The sequence below is a fragment of the Ochlerotatus camptorhynchus genome, unplaced genomic scaffold, assembly GCF_037179485.1.
Source record: "Ochlerotatus camptorhynchus isolate MF236.1 unplaced genomic scaffold, CSIRO-AGI_Acam_v1.1 ptg000142l, whole genome shotgun sequence".
Classification (NCBI taxonomy): domain Eukaryota; kingdom Metazoa; phylum Arthropoda; class Insecta; order Diptera; family Culicidae; genus Ochlerotatus; species Ochlerotatus camptorhynchus.
Window position 1 is genome coordinate 793,350 of NW_027040632.1, and position 25,422 is coordinate 818,771.

The window sequence follows — 25,422 nt, forward strand, 5'->3', positions numbered from 1 at the left end:
AGCAACGTGGTTTGCTTAGCGTAGTACGGAACGCAAGAAAAAAAAAATTTCACGAGCAAAGTGAAATTTCGGGTCGATAGATCGAAGTAAAAGTGTCGGTTACGGTTTTACGGTTCGGACGATCGGAAGCGGAATGGACGAAGAAAGAACGCAACGCATGTACCTGTTCGACGGAACGAACTTCTCAAATTGGAGCTACAGGATGGAAGCGTACCTGGAAGAATTGGGGTTGGAGCACTGCATCCGGAAGAGCTTGGAAGAAGAAGATTTTTTCGTCGATGCGGCGGTGGACACCGCCGAAGTGAAGGCGCAGAAACACCAATCGCGGGAACGGCGAAAGCAGCAGGACGCGAAGTGCAAGTCCATATTGATCCACAAGATCGCGGATTCGCACCTTGACTTCATAAAAGGAAAAACCACTCCGAAGGAAATTTGGTCCACGCTGGAACGGCTGTTCGAGAAGAAAGGCGTCGCTGGCATATTCTACCTGCTCAAGCAAATGTCAGTTATGCGATACGACGAAAATCGCCCGTTGGAGGAACACATAGTTGCCTTCGAGAAGAATGTTCGAGATTTGGAATCTGCTGGAGTGAAGCTCGACGAAAAGGTGACCGTTTTCAACTTGCTTCAGTCAATGCCGAAATCCTACGGGCAGTTGATTACGGTGCTGGAGACTTTGCCAGTGGAACAATGCTCGTTGGAATTCGTCAAGACGAGGTTGCTGAGCGAAGGTGTGAAACGACAGCTTGGCGAAGTGCAATCTGAATCTGGCACGGCGTTTGCTGGAAAAGGTGGGAAGTTCGTTTTCACGTGCCACGCATGTGGTAAACCCGGACATAAGCGAGCAGATTGTCCAAGTAACAGCCGGAAGCAGGAGCACGGTGTGGGAAAGACGTCGGGGAAGCAGAAAAAAAAATCCAAGGAGAAGGCTAATGCTGCTGATACACAATACGATGTTGCGTTCGTGGGCACGGACGACAGAAGTAACACCGATGGCGAAGAATTTCGTTGGGTGCTTGATAGCGGAGCCTCCGAGCACATGGTCAAGGATAAGAAGTTTCTGCACAACGTGTATCGTCTCGACCAACCGGTCGTCGTCACAGCAGTGAAGTCTGGACAGCAACTGGTGAGTGAATTTGCCGGTGAAGTGAAAATGCTTGCGAAAGTAGGCAAGAAAAAGCTGCGGTGCGTTGTATACGAGGTCCTTTTAGTTCCTAATTTGACCATCAACTTGTTTTCCGCGCACCACGTTCACACGGGATGATGCGTACATCACGAAGGCGGATGGTTCGCAGGTTTGTACGGCCACACGAAAGACGAAATTGTTCGAGCTGGATGTCGAACTGATCCTTCCACCAACTGAGTCGGCTCTCGCTGCAGATACCAAAAATCGAATGGTTATGTGGCATCGACGATTCGGCCACATCGGAAGTTCTGGTCTGAGGAAGCTTGTTCGAGACAACATGGTGGACGGCCTGGAATATTCGGCGATGGCGGAGGCACACTTCGAGCGCAGGGTGGCGCGCATCCGGTGCGACAACGGTGGCGAGTACGTCAACGAAGAATTCATCAGTTTTTGTGAAGCCAAAGGAATAGTGATGGAGACTACAGCGCCCTATACGCCACAGCAAAACGGCGTTGCGGAGCGCATGAATTGGACCATCATGGAACGATCTCGAGCGATGCTGGACGACTCTGGATTCAAGCGGCATATGTGGAACGAAGCGGTGCAAGCAGCAGTCTACACGATCAACAGAAGCCCAACATCAGCGTTGCAGGAGCCGGTGACCCCCTTTGAAAAATGGAACGGAAGTAAGCCCAATGTTTCGAAAATGCGAGTATTCGGAAGCAAGGCGTTTGTCCACATCCCAAAGGAGAAGAGAAGCAAGCTGGACGATAAGAGTAAGTTGTGCAATTTCGTCGGATACGCTGTAAACGGGTACAGACTGTGGGACTCGGTGCGGAAGGTTTTCATTTCGCGGGATGTAGTAGTTGAAGAGATCCAGCACAAAATGTCACCAGTTTACACGTCGGACCACCTTGTGTCCGATAAGGAAGAATCAAGCACTCAAGTCGCCGAGGAAGAAGAGGATCAAGAAATCAATGGCCAGGAAGCTGCATCCGAGGAAGAAACGAGCGGAGAAACCGAATCGGAACCGGATGAAGAAACAGAACCAGCAAGGCGAAGTGGGCGGAACAGGAAGAAACCAAGCAAGTTCTCCGATTATCAGCTGTACGGAGCGTTTGCGCTGAATGCTGAAAGCTACACACAAAATCTACCGGAAACCATAGGCGAACTGAAGCAGCAGGATGACTGGGAGGAGTGGAAGCTGGCGATCGACGATGAAATCAAGTCGTTGCAGAAGAATAACACTTGGAACCTGGTTGACCTTCCTGATGGCTGCCGGGCGGTGCCCTGTAAGTGGGTCTTCAAGATCAAATACAACAATGACAATTCGGTAAGCAGGTATAAGGCGCGACTAGTAGCGAAAGGCTGCTCTCAACGGTTCGGACTGGACTACCAAGAAACGTATGCTCCAGTGGTTCGAATGAGTACCGTACGCACGTTACTGTCAGTGGCCGTACAGCAGAAATTGCACCTGCATCAAATAGACGTTCGGACTGTCTTTCTGAACGGAACATTGTCAGAGACGGTCTACATGCGGCAACCACCAGGATTTGAGAAAGGGAAGAAGGTGTGCAAGCTTAAAAAAATCCCTATATGGTTTGAAGCAGGCTCCTAGAAGCTTGAACGAGCGGTTCCACAACTTTATGGTGAAGCTGGGTTTTCAACGATCGCAGTATGACAGCTGTCTCTACACAAGAACGGAAGGAAAGGTTCAGATCTACGTTGTCCTGTATGTGGACGACATCATTCTGGCGTGCAATTCGTTGAAGAAGTTGGAATCAACCAAGAAGCTGCTGTCTGCAGAGTTCGACATGATCGATCTTCACGAGTTGAAGAATTTCTTGGGATTGCGAATCGAATACGACATGAAGCAAGGTACGTTGTCTATCAATCAAACTAAATATTTGCTTGATCTTTTAAAGCGATTCGGCATGGAAACGTGTAAACCGGTTTTCACACCATTGGAACCAAACACCAAGTTGGAAAAGCTACACGATGACCGGGAACAATTCAAGTGTCCCTATCGAGAGCTGACGGGATGTCTGACATACCTCATGCTGTCTTCCCGTCCGGATAGTTGTGCCGCTGTTAACGTCCTCAGTCGGTTCCAGAGTGCGCCATCAGAGGAACATTGGAAGGCTCTCAAAAGAGTCCTACGCTACCTTCAAGGGACGAAGGAGTATTCCCTTGTCTATCATCGTGACGAAGAGTACGTTCCACTGCTCGGGTTTGCGGACGCAGATTGGGGCGGCGATGTGAACGATAGAAGATCCACGTCAGAATTCTGCTTCAAAGTTTTCGGCAACACGGTGACATGGGTTACACGCAAGCAAGCAACCATTTCGTTGTCCTCAACCGAGGCGGAATACGTTTCTCTGAGCCAGGCTGCATGCGAGGCAATTTGGCTACGAAATCTCGTTACGGAGTTTGGTTTTGTGCTGGATGCACGGACAACCAGTCCTGCATCCAAATTGCGAAGGAGTCAAGGGACCAAAAACGGCTCAAACATCTTGACATTCGGTACAACTTTGTTCGAGAGCGAATCGAGCAACGAGAGATCGAGGTGAAATATGTACCGACTCAGGACCAAGTTGCTGATATCTTCACCAAGGGCCTTCCAACGGAGAGCTTCAAGAAGCATCGTAACACGCTTGATTTGAGAGGGGGTGATGTGAAGCAAACCGAAACATGAAGCTGAAATTAAAAGTAGTAGGCTTTGTGATTAATCAATTAGCTATATAAGTTCCTGTGAGATTATACTCTTTCTCTTTTGCCAATAAACCACTGCCTCGACAACACCTTTCAATACCGTTGCTTGTCAACAGAGGGCAGTGCGGTCAAAACATGTATGGTACCTCTATATATGCATTTAGACTACCATCCAAAGTCCCTCCTTTTTTACATATTATGCACACAAAATACATTCTAAGCCTCGCCCCTAACAGGATTTTCCGTCGTTTTTTTTACCAATGAGGCGGAGCAGAAAGTATATTTTGTGCAGAATACGTAAAAAAGGAGGGACTACGGATGTTAATCAAAATTCATATATAGAGGTACTGTCAAGGTCACTCCCCACACGAATATTGGGTCATATTTTGTTTCAGTGTGCCGCAGGTGTGCCGATTGTACCAGTCATAGAGCAAGCTGCGATTGTTTGTAAAATACCAATCCCGGCAACCCGGTATTAATGACACCTTGAATGTTCTGTTTTGAAATCGCAAGGATAAATCGGTCTAGCGGCATATTGGATTTAAATCTATAAAAGAAGCGAGAAGTGAGCTGCTAGTCTGAGTTCCTCAGGTATATTTAATTAGAGGATGTTCCTGAATATACAGCCAAACAGCACGTTATGTTGTGAACGACTTCAGTGACCAGCAGTGCTCCCATTTTATGTACAACAATCAAATGCCTACGAGATTGTGCCAAAGGTGTGCCGATGGATGTGCCCAAGCTGTGCCGAATCTAATTGTGGCACAATGTGCTGAGTGACTTACCCCTTGGGTACTAAACATGTTTTGCAGTGTCGGGTACTCTATTTTGTAGTCTGTGAGAGGGAAATCACAAATCGAGTGCCATCAAAATACATGGCATGTTGAAAGATTGAGCTCGTGAGAGCGAATTTTTCTCTTTGAAATTTGATTTTTTTTTTGCTCTCTGAGGACTGATAGTAAAGCGGGTAAAACTGTTAGCATTTTTATTTAATTGTAGCTTGTTTAACAATAATTTCCGGGAAATAAGTGAACGACAGTCCATGAATGATTTCATTAGGCTGTCGTTCACTTTTTTTGACCTGAATATGCATCGAAAGCGAATTATTCCCACTATTCCCTACCAGCGGAACAGCGCCATCTCTGTGTTAAATTACCTGACGATATTATTAATAGAGCATGATTTTCTTTGAAGATCCGATGGAATGTTGTGAAATGTTGAGCTAGAATTGGAAGATGCAACAGTTTTTCAAGTTTCAGTCTTCTTCACGTTCATTTGGTGAGTTTTTCCTGATTATTTATTCACCTGTTTTCGGTAACATTTACCAGTTTTCTACAACAAATATGTTGTTGGGTTGGGAACGAGTGGGAATGGCCAAATATCAGCACATTGGTTTACGATAAAAATTCGGCAAGAGAGTGCTTTTGTTTCTGGTTTTAGAGTTCCCTTTTTATGTAATCATGATGGGTCCGAAGAGTTTTTGAACTTGTTTGGAAATAGCCCGGAAAAGTATTGGAATAGTCATTGGTTCAACAGTAGCACAGTAGAAGTATAAAATTATGAAATTGAATGAGATCTTTCCTTTATTTTCATTTGTATGTAGGGTAGAGCGCTACTTCGTCGTATTCGCCCATTTCCGTTCTATCGATCAGAAAAGATCAATAATATCAATGATTTCACTGTGCACAAATTTAGAAGTCATCTTTGACAGAAATATTCCATTTTTTGTTTAAACTCGTTCAGAAAAGAGAGGCAAAGCATGGATTGTGCTTAGTAGGACGGAAATTAGATCAAAAACCCTACTTAAGTTTAAAATATATTCTCATTCTACTTCTCTCTACTGAATTCTACTTCTCACCGAGATTATCGCGAGATTTTACGGAGCTAATAAAAAGTTCCCGAAAAGTTTCTGTAGATGGATTAGAGACCCGCTTTTATCAGTTTGCATACAATGGAAGTTGGAGCAAGGGTTCCCTCAGTGTTTTCCCTTCTCCTACGTTAATTCCTTCCATTATTCTCTTTAAAGAATGCGAGTAATGGCGCTATAATCATAAGACATATAGGGCCCTGTGGGCGTCGTTGTGCCAATTTGGTAGTGGCACATTTCAAGTAACTATGAGAGAGTGACTGCAGTTAGATCAAAAGTGCCTGAGAAAAATGCAAGTACTTTCACGGATTACCCGAAATTGCGATAACGAAGATATGATAACAGACAAGCAGATATACAACACTTTCAAAATGTTTATCGAAATCGCTTTAAACGATAAATTTAAATGTGTCTTAGTTCGTAGTACCGCCACTTGTGGCGCGCATAATCAAATCCCTTGCGTTTGATGTTTACACACTACAGTCATATGTTGAGTCTATTGCCCATCACAGTGTGTATACGACAGATGGTGGTAGTATTTACAATGAGAAGTGTTCATATAAATATATAAATTCATTGGGTAGGGATGGAACCATCAAAGCACTTAATTGAAGCGATTTGAATGGGGAGAGAGTGGACTTACCAACTCACTGCTGTTAACATTTTGTTACCGTTTGTAACTTTGTTGATGTATTTCTGTATGTTTATCGTATTCTGCATGTCCATTTAAATTTGAATAATAATTGCCAATTTGATACCCCTAGTTTTAGTACACTATACACTACCACAGTTTACTACCAACTGCTGGAATAGGTGATGAGCCAACAAATTGAGTTCAGTGGAACATAGGAGAATGGGTACGAGGAGGACAGAGAAAGGGAACGGCGAGTAGCACGGAAACTTCTTCCGCAACTTGCCAAGTAAACTCAAACAAGAGCAGTTGCATAAACTAAAATCCGTTAGAAGTTTAGTGACGAAGAGTAAGAGTGTCGTAGTAGCAGGAGTAGAGAGAGAGAGAGAGAGAGAGAGAGAGTCAGGTATGAAACCGGGATTAAAGAAGGTCACATGTGACAATCAGGCCTAAGACCGTTTCTTTTGTGCCCTTTAGGACTCGTTAGTTGTGAGGGTAGCTTTTGGTGGAGAACTGGCCTCTCGACGATACCGAGGTTGGACTCGGTAAGATTAAGATTTGGGATCCACCCCAAATGGTACCGAGCAGGTCTCCACACACCCGTGAAATCCAAGTCTGCCATCTCCAAGCCTGGAACCACAGACTCTCAGCATAGCCAACATTTGTTCGCCAGAGTCCGCCATTGTGCTAACCGACCGGCGTCACCAGACGGTTTCACCGAGTCTTCATCAGCCTCACTGTTTCCCGCCATCAAGCTAGCCACCATCATCGAGACCACCACCACCAGCACCATCACCCCCACCAGTAAATTCCAGCAGCCACCGGCCGGTCAGGTATTACACACCACACCCCCCACACACACACACCATGTTAAATTAGGGAAATAAATGGTAAAATTGTATTTCACCAGCTTCTTTTACTACACCTTATCCGAGGTCTGATTTGCCGAGTAAAGTACTCCAGTCGACCTTGAGACTCAGAAATAGTTCTCCAGCTCTGCTAGCCATCAAAAGAGGTCGTTGAATGACCCACCCTCATTGGTAGGCCGTTGCTTAGCCAAGCCCGCCGAGGTGTTTGTCCTGGTAGCCCCCTAGGTACCCCACCCTAGCAGCAACAATTTCGAGAATTCAAGGTGGGCTCTTCTCCCCACTCATTGGGACATCGTTTCGTATGATGGCTTGTTCTGTATCGGGTTGGAACATTTTTATCATTAGCTTTCGTGGATCAAGCGTAAGTGTCTCTGCTTACGGGTCCACCCTCCGGTTTTGGCCCTTCAAACAATGGTAAATTGAATTCAATCAGGTATCGTACTTGATCAAGCCATACGAGGTGGACAGACAGTCCACTGTCTAATGGCTGTGCCCCGCAACAAGGAGTGGTGTCCTTTAAATACATACATACATATAACCATAAGCCGTATCCAGCTTTCCATACTCGGTAATAGCGGCCTATTTGTATGAATAAATGTATCCTTCACTGTGCTTTTTGACACTAACTGGAGGGCGTATGTTGTTCCATTTTCTACTGTTCCTGGGAGAGGGAAAGGGAAGGGGTTGAAATTCGAACATCCAGATAGTGTCAAAAAGCACAGTGAAGGATACATTTATTCATACAAACAGGCCGCCATTACCGAGCATGGAAAGCTGGATAGGGGGGCTAGGACAAGAGTTAGTGCTCATGTCCCCTCCACTAAAGGAAATGGAGCGTCTTAATTTTTTTTAGATCCAACGGCCAATTATTTATAAATAACAACGGAACGTACGGTACGAGATTTAGTGGATTCTGAAGCATTGTGTTTAGATCATTGATTTAAACAGGCCCGATGCTTCATCTTGCCCCTTAAATACTGCGTTTTGATATATTTTGCGCACCTCTGAAGCAAAGCATAAGGATTCTTTCATGAACTGGCTGTGTTAGATTATAAAAATTGAAGTAATTATTTTGCTTTAAATCTTGATTTAAAATCGATATGAAAACCTATAGGATCGATTAAAAAATACCGTAGTGCCTCAGAAAACGAAGCTCTTTCCGATGATATATTTTCCAAAAGTTAAGAACGCAAACATGGGAACACTAGAGAAAAATAACTACCACCGTAATCCGTGGGCAAATTGATCACTATTTAACGTAAATATCAAAGTAAAACTACCAAAAACAAAGTTTATAAATTAATGCTAGGGTAGAGAACTAGTTCGGCCTAATCGCCCATTTTGGGCCTATCGAGCAAAAAACTTCAAAGAAATCCATGATTTCAGAGTTAACAAGTCAATTATGCGTTTGGTACGATACTTTAGTTAATAAGCTACCGAACGAAGTCAATGAGAACGCGTGATATGAAGGTTTGCACCCATTATTCCCAAAAACAAAAGAAGTGCTCCGACCGAATCACTTTTTATCTTCTTCCGATAGGCCGAAGTGAATTCATTGACGTTTCAATGCGTTAGGCCGAGTTTAGAATCCGTAGGCCGAGTTTGGCGTCAAGAAGCAGTGTTAGACTTTTGACAATATCTCAACGATTGGTTTCTCTTTATCAAATCTTACGGTACGTACGGAAAGGTAAATAAGTTTGGAAGCCATCAGTAATACTAACATTCCGTTTGGTGCTAAACTGCGCTAATTTAAGAAGGACTAAGTGCGGGTTTTTCTTAATAGCTTGAGCTTGCTTGAGCTTGATTGACCGCCCACGGTTGCTACTCTGTTACTGCCAGATCAGCTGTAATTACACAGAGAACCAATAGACGATGCTTGGGACTAGCAATCATCCTCAATGTGTAAAAACTGGTGATCTTAAATTAGGCAATACCAGCGCCGGCCGCGCCCGAACACAGGTCAAGAAAGGAATGGGAAGGATTGTGTTGACATGACACTCGCTTTGATGGAAGCCGAGAACACCTCTGCACTTCCACGAGGAATCACTGGGATGTTGGATAAGAGGGTTGGGTTTGCAGCAGGGTTCGTTTTGGTAAACGATAAGCTGAATTGATGTCCTAACGATCATATAACGCGAAGGAGCTTGGGACTAAACCCACGGTCTTCTGCTCAGTAAGCAAAAACGTTTGCCACTAGGCAGACGAGCACCTTTTTAATCACCGAGTTGCTGTTATTACCATGTAGTCATATTAACAAATAAAACGATTGACGAATCTTGAATGGGGATGGGCCTGAGATTAGACTCATGATGTTCTGCTCAGTAAGCAAAAACGGTTGCTCTAAGGCCACCGAGCCCCTCATATCACATAATACCGTTGCTCAAATTTGTGTATCCATTCAAACCCGGAACCAACGACAACAACGAGTTTCGCAAAATACACGATACACAAGCGATTTTACCATAAATCTCTTTGATATGTAAGGACCTGGGACCACGTTTTTCTGCTCAGTAAGCAGGCCACTGTAACCGACGATCTTTCAAATCCGAAAGCTAAAAACTACGAAAAAGTACTTAGGCCTTCATTAAGTTCCACTTTCACGCGACGTTCTATGACAGGGTCCTATCCAGGATTACATCTGAAAAATCCAAATCTGGCCAACGCCCACCCTAAACCTAAACCTGTTCTAATCCACCTGAAATGACTAACGAATGGAAGACTTTGACTACCCAGCCATGCAATAGTCTCATTCCGTGCCTTATGGCAACTTGATGATTCTATTGCGCTCATCTTTTGGCACCACCCAGGGGAGACTTGGTCCTGTACCCAATGCTTAACTTATCTCCATTCCACTCAGCTACTCGCAATTTCTTGTGATATAGTGGGCGGAATATTATGACAATTCAATGCAGACGTCTTTCCAAATTTGGCAGATCGACAGGTAATCGGTGAGTTACCACGATAGTTGCTATTCAACAACTCGACAACGTCCCATCGTCAACGCCTGCTATGAGAATTTCCCATTGCAGACGCCAACGAAATGACGTCATCGAGCTATCGATCAACTACCCTGGTTATCGCCTGGTACCTTATAGCACGATGCTAGGAGGCGAACCGGAAGAATCGATGAGCTACCTCTCCCCCCTAAGTGCGGGTTTTTCTTAATAGGCCGAAAATGGGGTAGTTAACCCTATTTAAATCAGTAGCTATGAGGACTTCGTTCTCACCTATTTAAATCGTTCTGCTTGATTTCTTATAATATTGGATGTTTTGTTAATTTTAGCAATCTAAAATTTGAAAATATCAATATGGAGTGAAGTTGATCAACCCCTCAAATGGCAAAGCAACTACATATGCATTGAAAATCTAGTAATAAATTCAGTAGAAAATTCATCATAAAACAACCTTCCCCGAAGAATCATTCCAGTCACGCTGCATAATTTAACCCTTGATAAATATTTCTTCTCGATTACTGTTGAACAAAATCTTTCACCCACGCACAATTTTGCGTTCGATCTGCGGAAAAATCCAAACACCATTTTCCGGGAGCTAAATTGCGACAAATATTTAAAAAAAATCCGAAACTGCATTACTGAAAGGTTCAACCAAGAGGATATGAACCAAATTAATCCACCTAGTGGTGAGACGCACTTTCCTTGCGCAAGATTTTTAGAAAAGGTAAGAACTAATTTCACACTTAGGTCTCATTTTTTTTTTTAACTTGTTCGTTTATTTGGTAGGCTCAATCGCGTTAGCTTTACGGAGCCGATAGTTCATTGTTCTTTGTTTGTAACAAAATTCACTTAATTCTATGTCTAGTAGGAGTTGGGCCGAATACTCGCGGCTTACTCGAGGTAAGAGAGGTACATTGTCGAAGGATAGGATCAGGGGAGGAGCTTGGGGTAAGGTTTCGTTGTCTCATCAAAGTGTTGTCGCCAGTATGAATGGTAGTGCGGTTCTAGTTTCGTCTGGAGTTCGACCGGCTATGGTGACCAGTGGGCGACGATGAGACTCATCGAGACGGGGGGAGTGCTTTGGTCTCATCTATGGAATCAAATGTCTGATATTTTTCTCAAGCCCATAGACTTTTATTTCGATTTTTAAATCAATATTTGAAGCATTGTTTGACTAAAAAAATGATAGATCGCTCCCATACAAAGTCATGGTGAATTTTGCTAATGTAATCACACTTATTTAAAATAATTCTAGCGCTCCGAAATTGATGAAATTTTGGATTTTAGTTCCATTAAGCATGTAGATTACGAATATGCAATTACCTCAATACCCCTAAAGTACTTATGGGGGGGGAGGAGGTTTCAAAAACATTGACTACTTGTCACTACCGTCAAAATTACTCTGATTACTTTGTTCGAGCTGTTCGAAAAAGCCACGAATGAAGAAAATTATTTGACAGTGATGTGATGTTTTTTACACGGTACATATCCCCCGTGTAAAAAAAGACCTGAGTGTACTCGGAACTTCACTGAATATAATGAAACAATCAAAAATATCTAAATTTCATAAGGTTCTCTAGAATTTCTTGAAAATATCGGTGTTTGCTAATAGTACTCACCTTTTTTTAATTAATGGTACTTCGTTGATGTTCTCTAATCAACTTAGCTAAATTTTCGAATTTTCTATAGATCTTGAAATTTCTCTCTCACATTTTCCGGAATATAATTTTTATTGCGTTTCTGAAATTTCCTTGAAATTTTCTGAACGGCCCTTTAATGCTCTAATCTGTTTTCATGTTCTCGGAGCTTCCCTAAAACTCTCAACTCTAATGAAGATCTCAGTTGTGCTTTAAAATAAATGGAATTCTCGCTAACACCTTTAAATTTCCCAGGAATTCTCTGAATTTCTGTGAACTTCCTAAAATATTTCTGAAGGTCTCTTTACTGAATCTCTCGGAACATCTTAAGGGTTCTCGATTTTATTTCAGCATCTCATGGAACTATCCTGAATTTGATTTTTAAACCAATTCAATAGTCTGGGCTAAAGTTCGGGGGACTTCCCCTTAAGATCTCTGGAATTCCCCAAGGATCTCTAAATCTAGCTTTTTTTTAGATCAATAGAACTTCATTAAAGTTTCCACATTTTTGATAGTACGAAAAGTCAAGACATTAAAAATGTTGCAATCTTAGACTTACTGAAATTAAGTAAGTATTCAACTTCAAAATTTAATGGATTTGAGCTCAAGCCGTTTCTTTAAAACTGATTGTTATGTCTTAAAAACGTTTGCGTTAAAAACATATTTTTCACGCATTTCAAAAATAGCATTCTTATTATGGAAAAAAAAACCTTGAAAACTCAGGGAACTTTATTTAGCCAAATGAATGGACACCCTGTAGATAGAGAAGAACGATTAAACGTAAAAAATCTATATCAGGTCGTAAACTTCGAATTGTTCAAAAATAGAACAAAATATAGGCCTATCCAGAAGAATGATCAATCTTGAAATAAATTCACGTTTAAAAAAGTTTGAAATAGTGACTTATTACAAGAAAAAGTGACTTTAGTGACTTGGCCTTAAAAAAAGAGACTTTTTAGTGACTGGCTTAAAAAAAGTGACCAAGTCACTAAAAAGTGACTCGCTACCAGCCCTGTTAATAGGTAAACCTACTTTACTTTAAAATGGGTGAAATTGTACTCATTAATGGTAATTATAAAGTTAAGAGTGAGCTTCCAACCTAGGGGCAAGACAGCTCCTAATCATAAGGAATTTCTGAATTACTTTTGATGCACCTCGAGTAACTCACATTGCTCAGTGAGAAAGATCACTGTCATTTGCTTTCTCACTTTTCGAATCACAGCAACATATGAAGGTGCACCACCTTCTTGCAAAGCCGAAAAGCTGCTGTCAATCAAACCACCATTAAAAAATAAACATCTTTACAGAACTCAATAACTCAGCGAAAATTAATTGATTTGATTATCCTGCATCATGTCTGCTTAATAAACTTCGAAATCCGGCAAATTACGTACCCCGCACGTACTACAATACTCGTCGAAGCAATCTCGTTCCCATGGCTTGGCACACTGTCGCTGGATGAAACTTGGAACCGAGGTCTGAATTGCCATTCTACTGACGGTAGACATCTATCCTTCCTCTTTTGGTGCTTCTGCTGTGCCTTCCGGATGATCGTGATACGGTCCCGTTTCTGCGATACACCACCGTGATTTTGCTGCGGCCATCGACGGTAGTCTCCTTTAAAGTAGAACATCACTACATACGTGAGTTCTTCGGTTTCTCGTTGGCTAAGGCCATAGCGGCCCAGGTGTAGAATTTGTTGTTCGTCTCCATCTGTTGTATGGACAGCGTTGATGTTATCGAGTGATTGGTAGCGGTCTTGTGAACTTGATCACGTCTCATGACGATCCTGTACTTGGTCTTAACAAGGCCGTGAGAATGCAAAGAGAAAGTCGACGAAGATAATCTGTCTGCTTGATTTGTTCTTCGTCTTTCTGACTGGTTTTCACATCGATTTCGTCCGGTTGATCGTTGATGGGTTTGAAGTCCGAACGAGGATCACACTCACCGGAAACATTGGTAGCGGTTACTTCAACGCCCTCTTCCTCTTCGGCTTCGAAAATGACGGCGGCTGGTCTGGCTGAACATTCCACGGGGGTAATGGTTGGGAGCGTTGCCGTCGGAGCTGGAATTGGGTGTTAATCGGTTGTTGCCCCACCGGGGAGATGTTTTCTAAATCGCAATCTGTAGTTGCGGATTTTATTGGAGGGGCCACGGTTGGAATATTACTCACCACGCTATGTTTGATGTGCTGTGATCGAATCTTCGCGCTGTAGCTAACTTGCGCTAACGAGAATGGGATCGGAGTTAGTAATTACCATTTTCAATGGGACTGCTGTTACGACTACTGGATCAATCGATGCTGATGGGATCGTAGCATTATTGTTTGATCAGCGATAATGCTTTTGAAGTGACCACTGGGTAGCAAGAACAACTGATGAAAGCAAGGGGTAAATCACTCAGCACATTGTGCCGGAATTATATTCTACACAGCTTGGGCACATTTTCGGTATACCTTCGGCACAATCTAGGAGGCATTAGATTGTTGTAAATAAAATAGGAGCACTGCTGGACAACTGTCATTGAAGTTGTTCAGAACATTACGTGCTGTTTGACTGTATGTTCAGGAAAATGTTCTTATTGAATATACCAGAAGAACTCAGACCAGCACTTCACTTATAGATCTAAATACGAAATGTAGGTTCTAGAGTGGACTCAAGAGGAAGAGGCAGTTAATCAGACCTCATTAGTACCCTTAATTCAAATAATGCTGCAAATCACACAAAACAAACTAAAGAAGTCTATTCATCACCCTCTATAGTGGGCTTCTAACAATGCTCCCCACCTGTTCCAACTCTTTCCGGCCGAAAGGCTAGATTTCTGATCTGCCTTTAAGGGCATTATAAAACACTAAAAAACAGGACTTTTATTACCCTATGGATCACAAAACACCGAATGTTCACACACCCGCCACTTCCCGCGATTTATCCTTGCGATTTCAAGGTGTCAGAAATACCGGGTTGCCGGAATGGGTATTTTACAAACAATCGCAGCTTGCTCTATGACCGGCACAATCGGCATACTTGTGGCACACTGACAAAAAAGATGACCCAAGATTGGTGTGCGGAGTGACCTACCCCTTGGATGAAAGCTGGTTGGAACTGCAAGTTCTTGCTGGTAGTAAGCAGGCACCGGCACATGTTCTTCCATAATATTCAAGCTAGTCGAAAGCCTCAGGATACACTTGGGCTTACTTTGTTTACAAACAAAACTGACGTCTAAAATGAGAAGCATATTCTTAAAGGGAGCAAACGGAGTAAGCAGAGAAAATAAAAGAATTAATGAACGTCGATTAAATATTGAGGTACATTGAGTTACTCACGAGTTACTCGCTGCAAAAAAGCAACTCGGAGTAAATCTGTCTCACCCCTTGCTTCCAACGCATGAATGTCATGTTTGATCATGTGAGAGCAACAGTATGCAATGTAAATAGTGTAAATATAGTTGTTTAAAAAAAACAGTTAAGGCGTTTTCATCCGAGATTCTAAATTCCTGATGTGGAAATGTAGTTTTCGAGAAAGTGCGAAATCAGAGACTCGATAAGTTTCCAACAACATTGATTACTTGCCACTACAGTCAAAATTACTCGGATTACATAGTGATTCCAAAGATTACTGGTGATTACTCATGATTACTTGATGATTACCATGAATTACTCATGATTTCTTCTGTGATTACTAGTTGATTACCAATGATTACTCATGATAACTTCTGATTATTCTGCTTACCTTGATTACGTTGCGAATTCAAAAGTCATCTTAGATTACTCGTCACCTGAAAACTTGTTTGGAAGCCCTTCGAGAGCCTAAGGCCGAAAATCATATTTCCAAGTGATATTACCACCTTTCGGTACACCTATTGGTTAACTTTCCCATCATCATCGTCGCCTTCGGCGGAACGGAAACAAACAAAAATGTAAAGTTACTCAAATATCATCTCGTCGTAGATATTTGACACAGCTTTCCAACTCCGATTCGCCTCAGGAGGCGGCAAAGAAAGCGTAAACACACACAACCCAATGAACCGGGATTTGCCGGTGCTGGATTGCCGTTCCATGCAAATAAATCGATGAATGAAGATAACAACATTCGGGAAAAAAAGGACAAACCACATTCCACTGGTTTCATTGGCTTTGGAACGCAATCCTTCTCTGGTATTTTTTTTCTTTTTTGATGTCGTTTCTTTCACCAAAGATGTCTGATACGGATCTTCCCTTCCATGCAGTGATGCCATATTTTTTTTTCAAATGTTCATCTGTATTTTGAGCTCCTTATCGAACGTCGTCAAAAAATCTATACCATTACAGATAAATCTATATATGTGGCATCACTGCGCCCATGTATCATCATTTCGACCGATGGCAACGAATATTGCGACGGTTCAAATTGAGTTTTTCGTTCTTCCATCGTTGCTCGAGGATTTTCTATCTTTTTTCCCCCCTACAGCTAAGCCCAGAAGGCTTAACCTTAATCTAATGTTGAATAAATTTAAAGCAAATCGAGAGCTCCGAGGGATGCGATGGCTAAATTTAGGAATGATGAAGTCCAAGTAGGCCATCTAGGCCATCGCATCTACTGGGCTTATTGATTAATTTAATAACGTTTTATCGGAACGGACGGACGGACGGAGGCAAGGCGCAAAGTTTTCTCCATGCGATACGTAATCGGGTAGGCCTCCTCAACTTCCGTCGCACAATCGGCGGAAATCCAACAAGCGGAATAAGGGGAAAAGGAGGAAGATACTCACATAATGACGAATAATCCCCGCATGTACTCCTGCATGTCGTCGACGAGATTTATGGCGCAGATTCCCACGCCCTCGAAGTCGTCAGGCAAATATTTCTGTAATGAGAAGAATGAGAGTGGGAACTTTCTTTTTATCTAGGATTAGCAACTTTGTGTTTCCGTATGGATATAAAAGGTGAGGAAGCAGATGGTGCGAGATGGAATATTTATGAGATCGGTTGATTCGGGGAAGCGGGACGGCGAACTTTTTCGTTCCAATGGAGCTTAAATTTAAGCACACGATAAGTTGAAATTGTGGAACTGATGTTTATATTATGCGATTCGGTGCCCATAATCGCATAACTGGCTCAAATGGATAGGAAATCAAGCGAAGATATAGGGACTGATGTGCGATTATGGAGGCAGCTTATTTAATGTAGTGCACGAAACCTAACCTCTTTTCCTCACCCACGACTTTTTTTTATTATCGAACAGCCTTGGGCCAAAGGGTCTCAGAATGTTATGAAATTGGGTTCTTTAGGGTTATTGAGGTAAATGCATATCCGTCAACTACATTAAAAATGGCACCGAAATCCAAAATTTCATACATTTTGGTGCACTGAAACTATTTTAAATAAGTGCGATTACATTAGCAAAAAATCACCATCTTAGGGCCCCTCGGTGCGACTTTGTATGGGAGCGAGCTTTAAATTTGTTAGGTTAGTGTCATACAGTCGAGTTATTATTTTGCTTTAAATATTGATTTAAACATCGAAACGAAAGTCTATGAGATTGAAACAAATATCGTTGTGCGCAGAAAACGAAGCTCTTTCAGATGATATAAAAGTTATTGAACTGTAGGATGGTAATGGTTACCCTAGTAAAACAAAATACGGGTCTAATATTTTGAGATGAGAAACAAAACGACCAATTTTAACGAAATTCTGAAAACCACTATATCGTTTTGCTATGGAATGGCTGAACAACTTCCCTTAGGACCTCGCAATATTCCTGAGAGTTCTTAGAATTTACCAGAACTTCTTGGAAGTTCCTAGCATTAATTAATGGAACTGCTCTGCGGTTCTCTGATCTTGTACCAAGGAAGGAACATCCCTGACAATAATCAAAGTTCATAAAAATCTTAAAACTTTTCTGAAGTTCCTTGAGCCCGGTAAAGATCTTGGAACTTTGCAAATTGTTTTTGGAAATTCCCTGAGTTTCTTGGATTTCCTGTAAAATGTCAGCATTTTCTTTAAAGTTAGTTGAGCTGATCTGAGGTTCTGGTTGACACTGTCAACAGGTTCTGTTCTGAGGTTCTGGTTGTTGACAACATCTTCAAACATCTATGAAAGTCTTTTTTTCTAATTTCTCAGTACCTTTGATTTAAAAATGGCCAAAAACTACCAACATTTAAAAAATATCTACTTTCAAACCACTACATCTCGAAAAGGGTGCGACTTAGAAAAAAAATCACTTGAGGGCTTTTTTATTGTAAATTTGGTGTACTTTCAAAACAATAATTAAACCAAGATTTTGATATTTTTTTAAATTAGAACTTTTTTGTCCATAATTTCTCCATCTTGACCTATAGTGCAATAAATGGCATTTTGTGTCCCCTAAAACATATCAACAAATAAAATATACAAAAATCCTTTTTTGAAAAAAAATGTTTTTAAGATTTTATTTGAAATTTAAAAAAAAGGTTAGGTAATTGGGTTCTTTAAGGGGGTATTCCCAATCTTTTGCCTTTTTTCGGCCTGTTTTTCAATTAATTTTTTTTCAAGGAAAATGAATAGTAATGCGCCTAACTCTTTGGGATTCTTGTTTATTGAACATTAAAGTTTACAAATAAATTTTTTTCGACATAAAAAAAGACATTTTGACGTCACAAAATGGCGGCAAACAGACCCCTGTTCGCCGCAAACGCCTGGACGGGCGAAGACTTTTCTCTGGAACGGCTTCATCTGAAACAGATTTCGTGATGAAATTAATAATCTGCATAAGATTGTCTGGAGCTTCTCCCGTTGGCAGCAAAAAATCTTGCAAATTAACAAAATGGCGGCCATATGAAAAAACAGGCGATTTTTAGCCCGCTTTTTTGCAGCTTTAAGGTGCTTCAAACAATGTTAAATGTTAATATTTTTGGCTGAAAGTGGGAGAAGCTCCAAAGAATTTAATAAGGAACAAAATGAGAAAAATCTTCGCCCGATAAAAAAATGTGGTTTCGAGAAAAACGCGTTTAAAGTTTTGACTTTAGTTAAAACCATTTGGGGGTTCTTACCATTAGTCAGCTATGCCTGGACACCGAATTCGCTGATCGGAAAACGGCTTGGGGGGATGAAAGTATATAGTCTAAAGTACAAAAAAACGTGAAAAAAAAAATTTGATTTTTTGAAAAAAAAAGATCGGGAATACCCCCTTAAGGGTATTGAGGTAAATGCATATTCGTAATCTGCATTAAAAATGGAACCCAAACCCAAAATTTAATAAATTTTGGTACACTGGAACTATTTTTAATAAGTTCGATTACATTTGCAAAAATCACCTTATTCGCGCCCCTCGGTGTCACTTTGTATGGGAGCGAGCTGTCAGTTTGTCAGTTTAGTGTCAAACAGTGAAGTTATTATTATGCATTAAATCCTGATTTAAAAATCGAGATGAAAGTGTGTGGGTTCGAAAAAAATATCGCTGTGCTCAGAAAACGAAGCTCTTTCAGATGATATATAAAAACGGATATATTTTTCAAAATTAAAGAACCCAATTGTTTTAGAGTGCATGTTTGTTTTCAAATAGTTTCATCTATTACCTGCAATATTGCCGAAGACACAAAACCGATCGGACAAACAGTTTTCGAGTAAACAATTTCTGAAGATAAGCTTGATATTTTTCTATATACTCTTTTCAAAAATAAAACTGGACTCAAATTGGCGATATGAAGATGCAAAATGGCATTGTCGGTCATAAGGAACTATTCCAAAAATTTTCAACCAAATCAAAAAATTTAAAAATAAACCGATTTGCGAATTCGTAGGGAATTGCTCCACAATAAACGAATGAAACGTCGGGCAATGCAAAGCTAACTGTTTGGTTCACCGAAAACTGATAAAACCAATACAACCAACGTAGGTTGTGGGAAACTTCAAAACTTCTCAATAGTTTTCTGGACTACCCTAAAACTTCTTAATTTTCCCTGAAATTCATGGGGCTGTCCAGAATCAATCGAAACTATCGATTATAGTACGTTCAGACTACAGAGTTATAACATGTTATAATAATTATCGACAAGAAAAATGTCATCAAGATAGGCTTATATCATGTTATAATTGCTCCTAAAGTTCTCTGCACTGTTCTGAAGTTCTTAGAACTTCTTTAAAGTTAATTCAGTTTGTCGCCTTGAAGTTATAAAAGCTTCCCTACATGATGGTGATGAGATGGTGATGATGATAGACTACCATCTATTGAAACAAGGCGCCTGCACATAGAAATGAACTGTTGTTACTACATGACTTGATCAAAATTTGATTTCTTATCATGCTCATCATACTCTTGTATTATGGGCCAAAAACGGTGGGACGGACCCGTAGCCGAGACACTTACACGATACCCGCGGGAGTGATAGAGAATCTCCTTCCAGAAGCAAGATCATACAACCAGAAACCAAATCAAGCCATCGTGTGGAAAAACGTCCCAATATATGGAGAGAAGAGCCCGCCCTCTATCCACGAAACGTTCAAAAAGTTTCCCTGAATGTATGTATGTATGTGTGTAAAGGAAACCACTCATTGTTGCAGGCACAAACATTAGACAGTGGACTGTCCACCTCGTACGACTTGATCAAGTACAACACCTGATTGTATTCAATTTACCATTGTATGAAGAGCCAGAAACGGAGGGCGAACCTGTAAGCAGAGACACTTCCGCTTAGTCCGCGGGATCAATGAGAATCTCCTACCAACAATGAAATCCTACAACCCGGTAATGTACAAGCCATCGCACGAGGGGATGTCCCAATGAGTGGGGAAGAAGAGCCCGCCTTCAATTCACGATCTGTTAACGACAGGAAGTTGGCAATTCCACTCTCCCCATCCAAATCGCTTCAATCGGGAGCCCTGGTTGGACACTCCCATACCCAGCATATAATGTGTCATATAATAATGGAATATTCATTATTAAGAGAACAATAAAGGAAAGATCTCACCCGATATGTTGCAAAGGAATCCATGACTTAACGGTGGTTTCGAAGAGCTCCCATAGATTAGAGGATGAATCACTGTCTAATGCCTATAGCCTTTTTCATTGTGGCACTCACTCTCCCCCTATCGGCTATCGCGTTTTCCCTCACCCCAACTAACCGCTCTCGCTCTCGCTCTCGCTCTCGCTCTCTCTCTCTCTGCCTCTTTCTCTCTCATGCACCTTCCTTTCTTCTTCATTTCCCAAATGACTCGAACCACGAGAGCCGCCACCGATCAAAACAAATTTTTAAGCTCTTCTTTTCTGCTTCTTTTTCTTCTGTAAGAGAACATGAACCTGCCCTACGCCACTCACACATGCACTTTCGGTTGCCGCTTTTCTGCTTTTTCTCGCCACGTATAACGATTTTTCTTTTCTTCTTCTTCTTCTGATATTTACTGCACTGCCAATGACGCCGTTTGGATCTCAATTAATTTCCTAACACTCCTCCAACACTATCCTATTTATCCACCTGCTCACTGTATGCCCGTCGTTGAGCCGTCTCATACTACCGATTGCCGATTACCCTTCTGCACCTTGCCAAACACAGACACACACTTGCAGCTTGTTCCTGCTTCTTATTCTTCTTGCTGAATAATTTTCACCGCTGACAATGGACTCCTCCTCGCATTTAATACAGCGGTCTTCAAAGGATCTTCACCACACTCTATTGGATCTTCGTGAACGCTCCACCAACAAACAAACCGCCTCCTAACCCGTATCACCAGACCGGCTTCCGCAGAACACTTTCCTCCAACCAGCAACAGCACACACGTCCGACTCCGTCGGTAGTCACTCACGAATGTTCAAAAAGCTTCCCTGAAGTCCTTCCATTCCTCGGAACTTCTTTGAAGTTCCTAAAAAGTTTGTGAACCGTCCTGAAGTTCTCGCCATACTTCTGAGAATGCTCCTGGAAGTGTCCTGAAACCAGTAAATCTGCCCTGAATATCTCTTAACTTCTCGACGTTTTCTGCACTTCTGCGAATTGAGTGGAGCTTTTAGAAATTTCCGAAATTTTTAAAAACTCTCTGGAGTGTCGTTAATTTTTGGAAGATGTTGGAAGATCTCACAATGTTCCACAGTGTAGCCTTAAAGTTCCCAAAATATACCTGAAGTTATCGGAACTTCCCTGAAGTTCCCGTAATTTTCCTGATATTCTAGATCTGAAGTTCTCAAAACTCATGAAGCTTCCCTAAAGATTTTGGAACTTAACTGAAATGTTTTATCTGAATTAAATTGAACTGCTCTGAAGCTCTTTGATCTTCACTAAAATTCTTGACATTTTCGTGAAATCTATGGAACTGTTCTGAAATTATCAGTACCTATCATTAAAGATCTTAAAACATCCCCGTAGGTTCTGGACGTTCTAGAGCTGAAGGTTTCGGATTTTCCAGAAATTCATGGAATTTCTATAACATTTTCAGAGCTTCATGAAGGTTCTTCAGTTGCTAATGGAATCAACGTAGTTTTCAAAATTTTCCTGAAATATTCGGAGTTCAAGGAGTTCCCGAGTTGATCGAACGGCCCTGAACTTTGCAAAATTTTACTGAAATAAGTGCTGCAAAATATAAATATCAATACTTACAAGATGCTGAATTTCGCGGTTAGAATATCAATATCATTCGCCTCAATGTCGGTGCGCAAAGGTCATTGACATTGTACAGGGGCCACTGATATTAAAAGTTCTGCCACATTTTGTCTTATAGACGCCAGATAATCGAGTACAGATCTTTAGAAAACTCATCAGTAATATTAAATCAATGCAACGGTTATACAAAAAAGCTGATTTATCAAGATAAAGTAAGATTTTCAACATTTTCCCTAGTGATATTCATACGTGTCGGAAGTGAAATTCAGTGCTAGACCAATATCTTATGTCAATTGACATTGTTGATAGCACGCAGCACTGCCTGAAATTTTCTGAATTTCTCTAAAGTTCCTGCCCTAAAGTACTTATAACTTTCCCGATACTCTCTGACATTTCCTAAAGATCTTTAAACCTACACACTACGAAAAAGACATGTAAATTTCAGTGCCCTGAGACCGACACATGCAAGCGGCCCTTTTGACATAAGAATCAGTTGAAAAGGACGAGAAAATCAATTCAATCAAACGCACTTTTCGTCGAGTTGCATATGTTTCAGTTTCATGACACTTAATTTTACATGCCTTGTTTGTTACGTTCCATAATTTACGTCAAAGCTGAATTACGTCTCGTGTATAAATAATAATTTCTAAGCGTGTACCACACGTTTTCTCAGAGTCCTTTTAAAGTTTTTTGAAATGTTTTTGAAGTTAATGGAACTGCCATGAAGTTCTCTAACCTTCAGCTATACCAAGAATTTATTATTGAAGTTCATGGAACTGCCCTGAAGTTCTCGGAACTTACCCTTAAAGATATTTAAACTTAACCAAAGTTCTGAACCTGTAGTCCTCGGAACTTCAGAGTTTTTTATGATTCTCTGAATACTTCGGATATTCCCTATAGTTTTTGGAACATCCCTGAAGTTTTGCAAATTTTTCGAAAAAGCTCAAAGCTTTCCTGTGATTTTTCTGGCCTTTCCTGAATTTCTCAGAACTTCTTGAAATGTCCGTCAGTAGGGTAAGCGTACCAGTTATTGCACTAGTACTTCAGTTTTTGGCCCTTGTGACTAAGTCAAATTTGAAATTCATGTCCCGCAGCGTGCTCTCATGCCGTGCGGATCTATTTGATTTTGCTGAAGGAAGTGTTACTGCTACCCTAAAGCTACAACATATTTGAACAACACTTCTCAGCGCTAAATATTACCTGTAAATTTTCTACCTTGTTCTATTCTTATTCCTCTTCAATCTATGATTGGACTTTACCCGAGGTAATCCTGCTTGGATATCGATTCGGAAAATTCCTCTTCGATCCTTTGGATTCTTATAGTAATCTGCTTGGAAGTCGATTTGGAGAAACGTTTTACTGCCGTCATGGGGCCTAAACGCAAAAGAAAATGGCAATCTCTTGTTCTCCCTTCTGATGAAATTTATTCGAGCAATCAATTTGGTACACTCACGGATGATGAGCATTAGAGAGTGTCTAGTACAATAGAGGAGCGGATTCAAAAGAAAATGCCTTGCCAACCTTTCTAGCAACACTCCCAATGCAATCGATATATGGGGCTGCTCGATTGGCTCAACACCAGCCAGTCCACTCCTCTCTTATACTAGACCCTCTCTAATGAGCATGATCCATCATCCAGGCACAATTGCATTAAACATTCCCGGCTTAATGCCAAGAACGAAAAGGTCCCCTCTATTGTGATAACCACTTCCGATTTCCATGCTCATCGCACGGAACTTTTGAACTGCGCTTAATTCAAGTTTTCACTTCAGATTGGCCGTTGGGGTGAATGCTGTGTATTGGCTGAAACCTTGGACGGATTCAAGAAGCAATACAAATGTTCCACTTACGACACCAAAACTGAACGTCTGTTCAAGGTTGTCTTGAAAGGTCTGGTGACTTAGGTAGCATAACTGCTCCTAAATTTGAATTTTTACAGAAACCATTCATCGACATGATTGTTGATAATATGCTGAAAACTAACTAACTAAAAAAAATTATCATAAAGATCTGAATTAAGAAATCTCGAACTTGATTACAAATAAGATCTGGGAAAATTCTTGGTGACCTCTGAACAAGAAAATATGTTAACAATGTCGTTTCTGAGTCTGAGTCTATGACATTTTTTTTTCGAGACAAATAAAAATCTTCGTGATCCTGAATTAAAAAAAAATCATTCGGTATCAACAGATTTAAAGTTTATCGATAAATATCGATAAGTAGTGATATTTCAAATATTGCCAATTTACCGTTACACATTTTACCGGAGGCATCGTGTTCGGATTGTTAAGGAACGTAAGTCTTGGTCCTGTTCGCTGGATTTTTTTTTGCCAACCACTTCGATTGAATCCGCACCACTCAGCTGTAGAACTCTCTTGAGTAGAGAAATAAACATACGCTAAATGATTATCGTCTCAGAATGTACATGGCTCATAAATTATGCGAAAAATCCAAAATACGATCTCAAGCAAGCAAGCCCCTAAAACTTGTCGATATTTAAATTTAATGTTCGCAACGCTCATTTATCATCTTCCGTTTCTTCAGGAAATTCCGCGAATTTCACATTCTTCTCTTAAACTTTCCGCAAAATTACTCCCCGAAGAAGCCTAATCGACTCTTCACCGCACCTCGATGAAGACATACCACTTCATTATTGCGCGGCTTGCGATAACATGCCGCATCCAACAAAACTAAACCGCAAGGCTCGATGAAACCATAAGTCAAGTGACTAAATAATTCATTTATTCATGTATTCAAGTCCTCCATTCAGCCGAAATCATCATCCACTTCGCATTACTTCTACTTGAACTGTTTGTTGTACGTAGGTAGGTTTACGACCGAGGTCATGTCAGGCCCCATCCATCCGGCCGTCAACGAGCTGGATCCAACAGCATCCTACTTGGGACGCTCGTGGGGTCACCCACAAAATTCATGGATCCCCTTCTTATGGGGAAGGAGGCTGAGCTGAGCAGGAGGGGGTTTCCACATTACACACAAACCATAATTCACACGCTTCCTTCCTTCTACCTACCTACCAACCGACCACGAGGACAACGACGACGCGTTGGCAGAAAATTCAGCAGT

General features: G+C 41.3%; 1 protein-coding gene across 1 annotated transcript in view; it reads right to left on the minus strand.

The window, feature by feature from the left end:
* LOC135700800 (uncharacterized) overlaps positions 1–25,422 on the minus strand; it is a 296,750-nt gene that overhangs the window by 112,085 nt on the left and 159,243 nt on the right. The window contains exon 4 of the mRNA XM_065221449.1: positions 16,543–16,637. Within this exon, the coding sequence (XP_065077521.1) occupies positions 16,543–16,637 (95 nt within the window). The remainder of the gene's footprint in view (positions 1–16,542; positions 16,638–25,422) is intronic.